Source organism: Antrostomus carolinensis, unplaced genomic scaffold, assembly GCF_000700745.2.
Source record: "Antrostomus carolinensis isolate BGI_N321 unplaced genomic scaffold, ASM70074v2 scaffold11455, whole genome shotgun sequence".
Lineage (NCBI taxonomy): Eukaryota > Metazoa > Chordata > Aves > Caprimulgiformes > Caprimulgidae > Antrostomus > Antrostomus carolinensis.
In genome coordinates, this window is record NW_010314279.1 from 30,229 (window position 1) to 46,145 (window position 15,917).

The window sequence follows — 15,917 nt, forward strand, 5'->3', positions numbered from 1 at the left end:
AGTTTTGAAGAGACTTGGTCTTTTTCTTCTTTTGGAGAAGGTTAAAATCACTTCATATCCTCTTTTCATTTTGCTCTTCCATGGAACGCTTCATCTAAGAAGCTTTCTTCTTTTCTTGCAGTCCTCATTCCATCCCAGATCGCCTGAGGATCAGAGTGAACAGGATTAATTTACAAGAATATGAGGGGCTACATTACGACAAGGAAAAACTCCGGGAAGCTTGTAAGTTGGAAGAAGCTAGGTTTTAGCTGGTTTTGATAGAACACTGTCTAAATCTTATGTTAACAAAAAACCCCAAAACAACAACAAAACCCAAACACAGTGTCAAGCATACGTTTTTCAATGAGTCGTGTGGAGTGTATATTCATTTATCTGTGTACATACACATACATATTCTCTCTATATAAATACTCTATAAAAAACATATATAAAGGATTGACCTGTTTTCTTACTTAACTGTGCCTTCAGCAAGTTGATTTACTGTGAAGTATGTGTTTTTCACACCTGTTTCTTAAATTCTTGTATTTCTGTTGGTTCTGCTGAGTTTCTACTAGTGTATGAAACTATTTAAGACTTTGATTAGCATCAAATTTGAAACTGAGTAAGGGGACCATGATTGATTTCATGTTGAGAATGTGCTCTGACCTTGAACTTGGTTCTTGCACAGGTGCATTTATCTTGGGAAAAAAAAATCTGGCTTCCCCAGTCCCTTATTCCTTAATAGCCTTCAGTTTTCCACATAAGAGGATAATCATTGTTTTGTTTCCTCACATAATAGTTTAATTACTGCATTCAGGGGTAAGTCAAAAGCAGACACCCGGTTGCTTTGGCAACATTGATGATGACAATCTGCACTTAAAAATGGAGTTCCTTTCCTTGGTGACACACGGAGTCATTAATCAATGAGGGACATGGCTGCTTGTGATAAGAATTTAATAGTCTTGTTCATGCATCTGGCTCATTATTCATATTAAATTACAAGCATGACTGTTTGTTGTGCAACAAACCTTCAGCTCCCTCTGTAATACAGAGCTCTCTGGTAATTACAGGATGACAATCCTTTTAATTGGTTTGCTTATCTTACTGTTGGAAGATAGTTAAACTGTTTCATTTCCACTCCTCTAGTCCCACCCCTCCTTATTCTCCTAGTTCACCAGCTCTCCTTCCAACAAAAGAACTAAAATGACTTAAATTTTACTACAGGTCCTGACAGCCTTTTCTGAAGTTTCTGTTAGTGGATTTTGGTCATAATTAAAGCAATCAAAGCCTTCATCACTGAACTGAGAATTTTAACAGGATGAAGATTATGGCTCACTGGAGAAGAATTTGCAAGTTTAAATTGGGGCTTTGACCTTGAGTAGACTTCAGGCTATATTGAAGCTACATCTATCCAATCCTAGAAAAAATCTAGTTCATTTGATAGTTCATCCTATCTGAGGAGAACTGTCCTCATCCATCCTCACTATGGATGTAAATTTTGCGTGTGTGTATTTAGTATATATTATGTAGTAATATATACATAATATTATATATTATGAAGAGGCATTTGCATGTTCTGACACAAAATATACAACTTTTTACACCATTGTCACTACAGTTGTAAATATGTATTTGTTATTTGTCACCTGCAAAACCCCCAAATAATAACATTGTAAAAATTCCAGAGAATGATTTAGAACTTCTGATATTTGGTTTTAGATTACACCTGCTTTTGATCACTTGCTGGATATGTGCTTAAGAGATTTTAATTCAAAAAGTAGATCATAGAGTCACAGATAGGTTTGGTTGGAAAAGACCTTTAAGACCATCGAGACCAACTGCAAACCTTCCACTGCCGTGTCCACCTCTAAACTGTGTACCTAAGCACCACATCTATGTGTCTTTTAAATACCTCAGGGATGGCACCTCAATCACTTTCCTGGGCAGCCTGTTCCAATGCTGACAACCCTTTTGGTGAAGACATTTTTTCCAATATCCAATCTAAGCCTCCCTGGGCACAACTTGAGGCCATTTCCTCTTGTCCTTTTGCTTGTTACTTCGGAGAAGAGACCAAGACCCACCTGACTATAACCTCCTTTCAAGTAGTTGTAGAGAGTTATATGGTCTTCTCTGATCCTTCTTTTCTCCAAGCTAAACAATCCCAGTTCCCTCAGATGCTCCTCATAAGACTTGTGCTCCAGACCCTTCACTAGCTTTGTTGCCCTTCTTTAGACACACCAGTGCCTCAATAACCTTCTTTTTAGTGAAGGGCCCAAAACTGAACACAGTACTCAAGGTTCAGCCCCATCAGTGCCAACTACAGTGGATTGGTCACTTCCCTAGTCTTGCTGGCCGCACTGTTTTTGATACATAGCCAGGATGCTATTGGTCTTCTTGGCCATCCAGGGATGCTGCTGGGTCATATTCAGTGTTGACCAGCACCTTCATGTCTTTTTCCACCGGGCAGCTTTCCAGCCACTCTTCCCCAAGTCTGTAGTGTTGTATGGGGTTGTTGTGACCCAAGTGCAGGACTTGGTACTGAGCCTTGTTGAATTTCATAAAATTGACCTCAGACCATTGATCTAGCCTGTCCAGATCCCTCTGTAGAGCCTTCCTACCCTCAAGCAGATCATCACTCCCACCCAACTTGGTGTTGTCTGCAAACTTACTGAGGGTGCACTTGATCCGCCCTTCCAGATCACTGATAATGATAACCAGAGCTGGCCCCAGTACTGAGCCCTGGGGAATACTGCTTATGACCAACCACCAACTGTATTTAACTCCATTTACCACAACTCTTTGGGCCTGGCCTGCACATGCTGTGTGATGGCACTTAAGATGATCTGCTTCATAACCTTTCCCAGTACAGAGGTCAGACTGACAGGCCTGTCGATCTCCAGATCTTCTTTCTGGCCCTTCTTGTAGATGGGTGTCACATTTGCTAACCTCCAGTCCACTGGGACCTCCCTGGTTAGCAAGGACTGCTGATAAATGTTTAAAAGTAGCTTGGTGAACATATTTGCCAGTTCTTTCAGTACCCTGGGGTGGATCCCATCTGGCCCCATAGGCTTGTATGTGTCTAAGTGTTGTATGAGTGATCGAGATGTTTCTCCATCGAGAATGTAAATAGTTGCTTTCAAGCATTGCAGGCCATTTGCAGTAAGACCCTTTTGTCTCTCAAGTTGCTGCATGGCCAGCTTGATAATATAATGTAGATGGACTGAAGTATTCTTCCAGAAGTTTCTCATTATGTTTTTTTTTTTTCCTCTATGTTCTTCTTTAGCTGTCTCAATAATGTTTGTGCATTACTGTTTTTACATTAAAATAACAGAAAGCAAATAATATCCCCATCAACCTAAGATAAATCAGAAACCTCACCCTTTGCAGTTGTTAGGAGTGTCCTGTGTAAGAACATATAACTTACAGCATACACTGATGGACATATGCTATCAGAATTGTCCAACCTTTATTTTTCAGGAGGCTGATATTGATTTGAGGACTTCTGGGTGATACTGATTATGACTGAAGGAAATTAGGTATGGGAAGAGAAATGTTCTCTAAACAGTCAGAAACCAAACCATTTAAAATACTCTATGCAGCTACTTGAATTCCATGAAGTAAAAAATGGAAAATCCCTGTAGTTCACTGAGCACAGAATTAACATCCCAGTTTTATTCTGACTTACTGCAAGATGCTTGCATCTCTTCTGGAAACGGAGGTATAGCCAGTCATCAAGCTGCATGGTTACACTAGAGGACTACATAACTTAAGTTTTTATGAGGAAGGGAGCTGGAAAATCACATAAATCTTCCTTCCTTTTAAAATACCCATTTTAATTGTGTTTCTGACATAGCTAATTGGATATATTTTAAATGGTTTTCTGGTAGCAGGTCTATGAACAGCTGCCTGCTTGGCTCTATCATATACTAAATACTTGGATGAAATAAGTGTGCTGACTGTGTCCTCATCAGCAAATCATTTCATGGAGCTTTGCCACTAAAAGTTACTTGGCTAAAGGAGGAGGAGTGGAGTGCAGAGGGAGGAAAAGGGACACTCCTTTCTTTACCAAAGAAAGTGATTATGTAGGTTGGGAAGTAGAAATAAATAGATTTCCACAACAGGTGAATAACTGGAATATTGTCAGTCTGAATTAGAAATTTAAATGCAGATAATGCTTGTGCACAAGCAAAATACAAGAGCACTTGTATTGGGCACTGTTTGTTTCTACTGTCTGTAAGGTTAGGTGCTTCTAGCATGACTGCAGCTCTCAGGTGCATGCATGTCTCACTAGATGCTTCCAAGAGACTCAGTTTACATATCTGTCCAGGCTTTGACAGAATACCTACAACTTAATTCCAGAATACTATACTTGCTCTCCATTCTCTTCCCACAAGGATTAAAAACACTTTTACCTCCCTAAATCATTTGAAAACCAAATTAGAATCTCACAGCAATCTGAACAGGAAAAGGAAGACAGTTAATAACGAGTCATGCTGTTATCCCTGAAGGAAAAATAGCAAAGAAGCTATTATGATTTTTTGCCTGTTACATGTCTCTGTAATAGAGTTTAGAAAGTTCTGACATCAGTGTAATAATCTGGATCACTTTAACTCACAGCAAATACAATTCTCTCCCCTTGTTTGCTTGAAATACTGATTTGATTCTATCAACTACTTAATCTAAAATTGCACTTCCTGACTTATAACAACTTGTCATACAAACTGTTCCATAAAGATTAATCTTCACTCTGCTGGAGGTAGACACCTAATTTTGAAAACCTCCTGAGCAATTAAAGAATGTCATTTTGTCCTCTGAAGGATATGACTCTTAGCCCATTCTCCTTCTGTTGCTTTCTACTTTTTGTGTCACTGCAGCTAGCATTTAACCAAGATGCGGTTTCTGAATTGTCCCTTTCTTCCTTCCTCATGCTCCATCTTTTCTCCTTCATTCTGTCTTCTGTCAGCATCTCAGTATTGTCTGTGGGATAATTGATGATGGTACAGAAGATGCTTATTGATCCTTCAGTGAGGAGGGCTGAATGCTTCCGTGCACTCTTTTAAGAAAGGGATACATGTTGGCATTTTAGTTACGTTGTAATGTTCTTTACTGTAAAGAAAAGTAATGTTATTTACTTTGTCCTCTCTAACATCTCCCTATACATGCCGCAAGCACTTGTCACCCTAGTCACCAGCTTCACCACTTTCTGCCCAGTATGATAGTTGTACATTACATGACCATAACCAAGACTATCGTATTCAAAAAGTGAGTTGGATGTTTGTTTCTAGATGGACAGAACTTAATTTTTTCTCTCTTGCCTGTATATCTTCTATGCACTTTCTGATTTCCTGTAATTGCACAAAAGTGTGATCAAAGCAGCATTGTGGACGAACATCTGAGTTAATTTTAAAATAGAAAAATCTTTCTGTTTATGGCACCCTATTTTCCCCTATCTAATGTTACTAAGAAATTCCTGACAATAGAGGTTTATGTAGAAATGATTTATATTAAAAAAAAAATAAATCAGCAACTAACAAACCAACCATGAACTAGTTAATGACCAAGTGATCTTCAAGAATTCTTAACCCTTCCCGCCAACACTATTATAGATTTGCACCATGGAGATGGAGCTGTGAAATAGCTCCCCATCAGCAGTAGTTGCACAGGTTTGGTGGGTTTCTTTTTACTGCCCTTAACTTGCTGTTTTATATACTCTGGTCATGGAGAACCAGTCTTAGTTTGCTCAGTACCACTAAGAGATTCCTGAAGGAGGAGTCTTGCCTGACTGCAGTGGTGGCAGTATCAGAAATAACTCTCAGCTGTGTTACAGCTCCGGGTCCCCCACAGTGTCTTTTACATAAAGGCAGCTGTTCCTTATCTCTTCTTGAATAAAATGGCAAACTAGATTAAAAAGCAATTTTTGAAGAAAATTTAGTTCCATGTGTATTACAATTTAACTCTCTGCAATCTAACAATCTTTTTCTCTGCAGCCTCCTTGCTTTGTCTGTGAGTGGGGGATGGTGTAACATGATATGACGTTGACCTTAAATTCTTGTCTCTCTGTGATTATATCTAGACAGATGTCTATATTGCATATGTTCCTGCTTTTAATTTCTGTGGGTTATCTGAGGGTTTTGGGGTCACCCTATGGGTTCTTATCCTAGGTACACAGAGGTACATGGAGTGACAAGCCTGAGTCATTTGGGATGTGTGCATGTACAGAGATACCGTAGCTTCCTCATATCAGTGATACACTTACCACAGTCTGAGAATCACTGATTTATGAAATGCATTCTGATACTTTAAAGCTTGGGGATATGGCAGGTGAAGTTAATTTGGAGACTATTGCATGTGATTTTGAGCAACTATCTAAATAAGGAAAGGTCAACACTGAGCACTTTGTATTTACATCCTGAATATCCATAATGTAACAGACATGTGGGGAGCAGAGGGGCTCTTGTTAGGTGACTGCTGTGATGAGGGAAATCTGAATTAGCAGATGCAGTGAGGACAGGGGAGATTAGCTGCTAAAGGAAATGTGCTCATATTGGGAAGCAACTTTGATCTGGATAAGTTTAGATGAGATGAGTTGTGTAGCTGCAAACCTCCTCTTTCATCCTGTAAAGGAAGTACCAATGGTCACATATTTGTCAGGGAACATGGCAGCTTATCTGTAGAAGCTCACTGAAAAGCAGCATTACCTACAGACTGTACCGAATTTCACTCTGTTTAAAAGTCACCACCTTGCTCTGACAGCTTTTTTTTTTTTAATTCTCAGCATGTGTTGTGTAGACATTAGCTAACTGTCACAGTGATTTAATAAGATCTGAAACTGAGAGGGTTGGATGGATTGCACCCAGCAAGATGAAACCAAGTGGATTAGAAGTCAACAGTGAGTTGGCAACTCTGCTGCCACTGAGCTTCCTGATTCTCATGCTAGCATACACAGATGCAAACCATCGATAAATGCTTGTAACTGAAACGTAAATTACAAAAAGAAAGAGGAAGTTGCTAAAGGCATTGCTTGTGTCAAAGGAAATATCTCTTTTTGCCTTTTGATGGATGAAACCTTGTGGACTTTGTCCAGACAGCACAGTGAATTACATTTCTCACTTTGACCCGCGCACACACACATACATTCAAAGATTAGAAAGACACAAGAGTACAAGAGAAGAAAAAGTAGGATGTGATCAGATAATTAAAGGGAGTAGCACAATGAATACATGCAGAGGTACTGAAATGTGCAACTTCAATCTCGGCTTTTTCTAACTTTGAGCTCTTGATCTTGTAGTTATAGTAACATTTATTTAACATGGTATGCCATTGCCTGGGTTGGGAGGAAGGAGTAAATCCAAAATGTTGAAATCTTATGTCATTGAGTTATAGAATCATAGAATGGTTTGGGTTGAAATTGACCTTTAATGATCACCTAGTTCCAATCCTCCTGCCATGGGCAAGGGCATCTTCCACTAGATCAGGTTGCTCACCTTGAACATGTGCAGGGATGGAGTATCCAGAAGTTTTCTGGGAAACTTGTTCCAGTGTCTCACCACCCTCACTGTAAAGAATTTCTTCCTTATATCTAATCTAAATCCACATTCTACAGTCCTCTGCGTTTTCAGCTAGTGGGGAAACTCACTTGTAAGTTTGCCATCTCCTTTAAACTAGAAGAGATGGACAGTGTTCCAAATAGATGTAAACATATATTTACCCTAGAGGAGTGAGGAGATACATGAATATTAAATTCCATCTCAGCCTTTCCAGGAAATCTTGCTATAGTTTTTCTTTCTGGTATAGACTTTTCTGTGAGATTTTTCTGTGCATATGCTACTTCCTCCATTTCCTTTCCTATCACTTTTCTGATTTTATTTCCTCTTACCTTTTCAGTCCTGGTTGTCCCCTTTGGCTATCCCATCCCACTCACATCCTTCCTGCTTGTCTTAGTCTGTTTATGCTGATCTCACAGTTCAGGTTCCTGTTCCTTTTCTTAATCCTAAACCCTTACTCATTTTTCAGCCAGACCTCTTCTTTCAGCTCTTAGTCCTGATAGCCATTCCCTGCTATTTCATTTCCCAGCTCTTAATATTTTTCTTTCTATAACCCGTTTCCTTTTGTGTGGCATCTGGGACACGTTCTGTCTTCATTTGGCTTGGGCAGCTTCTTCCTTTTTGTGGCAGGGTATTAGAGACGTCACTGAAAGCCTGAAGGGGATAACCACCTACCTTCTCAAATGTGGTCTGGTTTAGTCTGATAACCTCCATTGTGTTTTACTTCCTGATGTGAAGATTTTAAAGTTGGACCACTAGTGCCAAGAAAACTAGCAACCAATGAGCCTAAGGAGGCTTAGTTTTTGTCAGTATAATAAACAAAGGGATCCGAAGAGACACATAGCTTAGATTTGTGTGGTAGGAAAATCCTTTTGTACAAACTCAGTTGTATTAAAACCATACAGGGAAAGCAAAAACTTTTAAATGTATGAATATTTTAGAATTGTCTCCCAAGAATTTACTTCGTCTGTTCACCCCTCAGGAAAATGACTTTCTTACATCTTCAGTATTGAGGATCCTTTATTTGCTACATTAAACATTTACAACCTAGTATCTAATCTCCCTAGTCCCCTGAGGCATGTCAGGCTCGGAATGAGTTTTCCTGGCATTCACATCTACCTTAATGATCTTTCTTGAGGCTGTTTTGTTTGGGATTTGAGTGGGTTAATCATGATGTTTAGACCACAAATTGAATCCTTTCATAACAATAAATGGGGAAGGTAATTGAATTTTATTTTTTCTTCATGGTGTCACTTGCAGTATATTCAGGCTTCTTCCATTTGTGTTGTCAGTGCTATTAAAGAGTTCACTAGCTTTTAGTATTCAGCATAATGGTCAGTTAATAGGTGTGAGATTTCTTATTTATTTATAAATTCCATAGCTAATTTCACGAGGATTTAAGAAATCATTGCTATCGTTACATGACTTGTAGTCAATTCAAGCATCATGCTAGCCATACTGCTGTACCTAGCCCACCCTCCTCCTGCTGATACTCTATTTTGGTTAGTGTTGCTGGGAACAAAACACTTTCCACAGCACTGGTGCAGATTATGAAGCAAGTGTCTGTCTGAAATTCCATAGCTAATTTCATGAGGATTTAAGAAATCATTGCTATCATTACATGACTTGTAGTCAATTCAAGCATCATGCTAGCCATACTGCTGTACCTAGCCCACCCTCCTCCTGCTGATACTCTATTTTGGTTAGTGTTGCTGGGAACAAAACACTTTCCACAGCACTGGTGCAGATTATGAAGCAAGTGTCTGTCTGTTTCATTTCCTGGAGTTCTTGTACTGCTGCTCATCAGTGCAGCATTAGGGTCTGTATCCACAGCTCCCTGGACGAAGTCCTTTTCACCATTCAGGGAGCACAAAGAAACTGGGAGCTGGATGCAAGGGGCTAGAACAGCAAGTGCCTCAGGAGAAAAATATCTGGCACTTGAATGCTGAGGTTTGGTTTATGATCTGGGACTGTCCTTTATTTCTGGCATATTCCCCTATCTGGATATATCCATATATCCACAGGAGTGGACTGTGTATGGGAAAGTTGCTCTGCAGTGCCTGTGCCCTTAATGTAAGACTTTGTCCTCCCATGTCTGACCTGGTATACCTGGTAATCACTGTCTCCTACAGCACTGTTCTGTACTGTCCACATCCTCATCCATATAGGGCTGTTCAGAAAAGGTAGAAGTTCATTTATTCCTGAATGGAAGCGCCCACAATGACATAGGATGCCACGCATGGTAACTTTGTGCCTTTAACTGTTTCATCATAACTTACTTCATTTTTCTCTTATTGCACAGCATTGCCCTACATTTAGAATGAGAAACAATCCCACTGTTTCAATCCTATTATCAATCATTAAGGATTTGCTTTTGTTTTCAAACAGCAACTATTGTGAAACACTTTTAAAATCTTGGCAGCATGGTGGGTTGTGCATACTTACTGTGGTTTACGATAAAAATGAAGATGGAATATTTTCCTTGCTGAAAGCCAAACGGGTCTTGCAAAAAATCAAACCAACCAACCAACCAAAAGAAATCCACCACAAAAAAAATTTTGGCAAGCTACATTTTAGCATATACTGTAGTGTTATCTAGTAATGACTTAAAAGGTTTTTCAAATGAGCATGAACCATATGGAATGCAACCAATTGAGACCCACCTCATGTACCTTATCCCTTAGCTAACCATTGACCCATAAAGCCATAGGTCATGCTAATCTAGGATTTCCATCCAGCAAAAGTTCCACGTCTCTTTTTAAGAACAAAGGCAACTAGCCCAGAATTCCAGGATTGTTCTGTGACCACCAAGAATAGATGGGACATAATTTAAACCTGTGAATCGTTACATTCTTCTTCACTTGTGTAGCTGAGACCCATAAATGTCACTGCTAAGCTACCTATTGCATATTAGTTTTTTCTTTTCAGACATTTTGATGAATTTCTTTAGAATTCCAAATGTTCATAAGTTTCTTCTCCTTTGGGCTGTTAGGAATGGTGATAATTACGGATTTCAGTTCTGTATTAGCTGTGTTGTTTCAGCAAGTCAAAGCTCTGGGTCCTGTTAAGTGCATATACTCCTCCATGAAGGAAAGATTTCAATAAAAAAGAAACAAAATCAGTGGTGACAGTTTATGATCCAGTGATGTGGTTCCCTAGTGCTCTGTAGCTATTGGAGGTGTAGTCATGTCTGCTGCAATTCACTTTTTAGTGCTCTAAATGAATTTAATCAATGCTTCCTTCAGTAAGGGCTGCAGAGGGATCTGTTGAACTGAAAGTAGATAGCCACTAAGTGCTGTCTACAAAGAACTTAAGGGTCTCCTGTCAGAGCAGATTAAGTAATAATAAACACTAAGCAAAGAGAATCAGTCTGTAACCCAGAGTGTCAGAGTGCGTAAAGCAAATGTTGTGATTGACCCTTGTTCTACTTGCTTGTTCCTCAGTCTGTTTTGGAATGAAAAAAATCTGGGAGGTCACAATGAGCACTGTTCCTTTCTGTCCTTTTTGAAAATTAGCAGGTGGATTGGCGTCACTATCGGATGTCAGTGCTGCTTCAGAACTGTGAGGTCTTCCCTGGTCTTCCTCTCTATCCTTTCTTTATTTTCTTGTTTCTTCCTCCAGCTTTTTTTCCCTGCTTCTAGTTTTCCTGGATTCACAGCTGTTTTGCTCTTCAAACTGCTTTCCAAACACAATGCTGGCAGCATTATTGATGTGTCCCCAGAGCCCTGCACTGACCTCTGAGGCCCATCATGACCTTGATTGCCATAGGTGCTCCCCTTCTCTCCTCCATGAGACCATGGAGTTTCTCTTTGTGCTTCTAGCCTTGGTGGGCCACACTGTATAAGCCAAGTTCCCCATTATCTTTTAGTACTGTCTTTTTCTTTTATCAGGATGAAGAGCATCTCAGTAGATAAATCTCTCTTCCTAATCAGCTGCTTTTGAACAGCAGGAGGGGTTGCAGCACAGTTGTTTGTTTGTGTGTTTGGTTGTTTGTTTTTTCCTATTTATCTCAGAACTGTCAGTGACTTTATATTGCTTCTTGTTATCCAGTTTCCAAAACTGTTTGAGTTGATATTCCACTCTCCCTCTGTAATACTTCAGATGAAGATTTAAATCTCTTTCCTGCTACTCCCCTACTGTTTTTGGCCATTGTTTGATTAAAGACCCTCTAAAACCCCCCCCAAAACTTAGACCCTTAAAAAACCCCCCTACATTCAGTGATTCAGTTTTAGAAAATCAGGTACTCAAGGGTTTTCACTTGTTTTCTTTTTATTTAATGAGATCTTAGTAGGTAGCTCTCCTGGTACCTTCTTTGTGGACTCATGTATACTTTTTTATCTTCTGCTCTTTTTGGGGTTTGTTTTGTTGGTTTGGGGGTTTTTTTTGCTTGTTTCATTTGGGGTTTTTTGACTGCAAAACCAGAATGATTGTGGAATCTCAAATGCCCTGTTATTAAAAATGCTGCTCTCGGCTGGGGGGAATTATTTGCTGTATTTTTACAAGTTCTCTTTTTTTCTCTGAAAAAATATGGAGGAGATGTGTCAATATTGTCTGTAGGTGGCATAATGTCTGTTTTGATTTGAAAGCAGTCTTACATCAAAACAACATGGTTCTGGCCAGTTTTATCTGAAATCAGACTGTAACTTCAGGATATAACCTTCATTTCTTGAAATAATTTTTATAAACTTTCAAGAATTCTGAAAATGAAATATCATTCTCTTCTTTCAATGTATAGAAGAACCTCCCTAAACTCTTGTTCTGGGATATGTTCCTTTCTTCACAGTTAATAGTTGTTGTTGACATCAGATGAAGTATACAATTTAACTGAATCTGGTTTAGCTTTTTCAGTAGGAAAGACTGTTGAAAACCAGAACCTTTGATAATTATAAATGGGTGAAACTAACAATATGTTCTTGCTTTTAAATGACTATTAAGATTTAGATAGCAGACAGCTTTTTTGAGAACATTATTAAAAAATCCCCAAACCTGAAGCATATTGCAAATTTTTAAAGTTCAATAGACTTTAGTTAGAGGTTTTTTCTTTATTTTTGATTTTCCAGCCATTCCACTAGGAATTATAGTTGTACGAGGAGACTGTGACTTGGAGACCTGTCGTATGTACATTGACCGTCTACAAGAGGTGAGGTTTTTGTGACTTCATATGTCATATATTAATCTACGTAATGCTTTTCTCAGTTCTGAACGTGTAGGTCTAATAGTTGCAACAGCCATATATTGAGTATTGCAGTTTGCTTACCACTGAGAAGAAAACTTTAGAGTTATGCTATGATAATGAAAACAAGAGTAGCACTGAAAAATATTTTCTAGACAGGAAATGAAAAGTCATACTGACTCCTTTTAAATTGTAACAGAATTGACATAGATGGGTGTGTTTACTTCTTGTTGTATTGGAATAGAATACCAGGATTCTCTGTGTACCTTGCTGAAATTACACAAATTAGTGATTAGAAGGTGCATTATGTAAGAGAAAAATATTCAAGTGGGTTTAATTATGCAAATGTCATTCTTTAATACTGTTATGGAGTAATCTGACACACAAACAAACACTACAAATATCAACTAGCTATTTTTAAATACGCAGAAATGTATGTTCATGCAGCTATTAATAATATTGCTCTTATTGTCTTGAACACTTTGCCTCACAACAGTTCATTCTACAATATAGTCTGGGAAATGGAGACTCCAAATGCCCCATTAACTGAACAATTTTAAGTGTGCATGCATTTAGTGATAAAGCTAATAGATTTTCATTCATCTCTGACTGTTTTTAAATCTTTTACTGATATCTTTCAACAACATGTACAAGTGTGAGTGCATTACATAAGTTTCTAGATAGATGGTCCAACTTATATAGGAGCTATGAACCTCATCCCTCCTCCTGAGCTCTTCAGGAACCACTGACTTCCCTGTGGTTTTGAAACTCTGCAGTTGCAGCCTGAATAGGGGCTTTCACTTTTTTACATTTGCATTTCAGCCAGGATTCCCTTCCTCAAATTCATTTCCGAACATTTAGACCCGAGGTGTGTCTACTACTATCAAACATAAAACCTTATTTTAAGGTGATGCATATTTGAGGTATCTCGTGATGGAAAATTACAAGGAAATAATAGTGATGATGTTTTCAGCAGATTACAAATGTGATCTCAGATTGAGCTTGGCCAACTTAATATGGCCAGCACTGGGTGACGAGTAGTTGTACAGCCCTGGAGGAAGCACAGCTGGAAGTTCTGGTTGAATTACCCATAGTGGTTGTGAAGGAACTGTATTTTCCCCAACCTTTTACAGGATTTGTGCTACCTTTTTTGTGTGCTTGATTTGGCTCAAGCCCATTTGTTGGGAATGGAGATGCCAAGGCTTTCTGCACTCTGACAACTTGCATGCTAACTAGGGAGCTATGATCTGTAGGCCAGGCTTTTTGGAAGGCTATGTCATGAGCTAAAACTATTTGACAAAATCTCTATTAAAATAGATTAGATTCCTGAACCCTGATAAATACCAGGGTCATCCTGATAGGATGTCCCTGACATGAGTTTGTCTTAAAACAGGGAGAACTGTCAGTGGTTTTCTTCAGTGCACTAATTATTCAGAAATATTTGTAAAAATGATTTATGGATTTTAGAATGTTTTCTTTCATTTTATTGCTGATATTCTAAATTTAGGTAGTTTTCATGGAACAAATAGGACTGTGATGTGGTAAATATACATTAACATACTCTCTATATTAAAAAAAAAAGAACAAATGCATGCAAATCTAAACTGTAAGTGAGCTTTCCATGACTATTCTGTGGTGTTTGTTTAATATACTTTAAAAAAAAAAGAGAAATACTTGCAAAATTATACGTTTGCCCAACCACTTCAAATAGTAGAACTGCAAACAGCTCTTATTGCTTTAATTTTTTTCATCATTGGCATGTCTTTCATCCTCTTATTAGGACCTACAGTCGGTAACTTCTACTACACAGAGAGTTCATTACCAGGTAAGATAAGCTTTCCTTTTAGTATCAGAAGAAAAAGAGGAATAACAATGTGGACAGAGTAGAGGACTCCCCCTCTGCTCTGCCCTGGTGAGGCCACATCTGGAATATTGTGTCCAGTTCTGGGCCCCACAGTTCAGGAAGGACAGGGAACTGCTTGAGAGAGTCCAGCGTAGAGCCACCAAGATGATTAAGGGAGTGGAGCATCTCCCTTATGAGGAAAGGCTGAGGGAGCTGGGTCTCTTTAGCTTGGAGAAGAGGAGGCTGAGGGGAGACCTCATTAACGTTTATAAATGTGTAAAGGGTGAATGTCATGAGGATGGAGCCAGGCTCTTCTCAGTGATGCCCAACGATAGGACAAGGAGCAATGGGTGTGAGCTGGAACACAGGAGGTTCCGCTTAAACTTGAGAAAAAACTACAGTGAGGGTGACAGAGCACTGGAACAGGCTGCCCAGGGAGGTTGTGGAGTCTCCTTCTCTGGAGACATTCAAGACCCGCCTGGATGCCTTCCTGTGTAAAATTGTTTAGGTTCCTGCTCCGGCAGGGGGATTGGACTGGATGATCTTTCGAGGTCCCTTCCAATCCCCAACATTCTGTGATTCTGTGATTCTGCACTCTTTACATTTCAACCTAGGTTTTCTTTTTGTTAGATACCTGTATGTTAGATGAATTCCTGATTATCATTTACCCTCAAAAGTTGTACATTCATTCTACTTTCCCTGGGACAATCCTTTTCCTTGCAACCCTATGGAATAATCTTTAATATTAGCACAGCATGACAATGCAAGTGGTATGGCAATAGCAGTACCTTGCATATTGAAGTGAATAAGAGAAAGTGTCCTGTAGGATGAATGACAAAATTTTTTCTCTGTCTGAGAAACTGAACAATAGTATGTTATATTGCATAGCTGTAGTACTAAAGTCTGTCATTGAGAAAAAAAGGTGTGCTAGACCATCTAACCTCTTAGTAATTCTGTGCACTACAGTCATCTACCTGTAGTTTAACATAATCTTCAGAGTAGTTTTTTAATCCATCTGGGGCACAAATGTGTCTTTTGCACATGACAAACAGGTTCAGGTTTTAGGTGGCTAGTTTTTTAAATTGGTCTCTCTGTGCATTTTACAACTTTATTGTACAAATTACTCAATACAGAACTTGCCTTTACAGTTGGCAGTATTGTGCAAGAATGCATATTACTCTCAGTAAAATATTGCTCTGCATAGTGCTTAGATTTGGAGTAAACTAACTCTGTTGACTCCTGAGCTGATCTGACATTAGCTCAGAGACTTGACACAAACAATGGTCAATTTGACACAGCACCTAGGATCACAAGACAAGATTGCACTGTGTTGATAACCTTTTCCAAGATTTAACAATGCAAGTTTTATTGGGATCAG

General features: G+C 38.9%; 1 protein-coding gene across 1 annotated transcript in view; it reads left to right on the plus strand.

Moving 5' to 3' along the window:
* The window catches only part of LOC104524650 (diacylglycerol kinase iota-like), a gene marked incomplete at both ends in the record, with an annotated part of 48,933 nt that overhangs the window by 27,032 nt on the left and 5,984 nt on the right, over positions 1–15,917 (plus strand). The window contains 3 exons of the mRNA XM_029084870.1: positions 122–222; positions 12,584–12,663; positions 14,477–14,521. Coding sequence (XP_028940703.1) covers positions 122–222; positions 12,584–12,663; positions 14,477–14,521 — 226 coding nt within the window. The remainder of the gene's footprint in view (positions 1–121; positions 223–12,583; positions 12,664–14,476; positions 14,522–15,917) is intronic.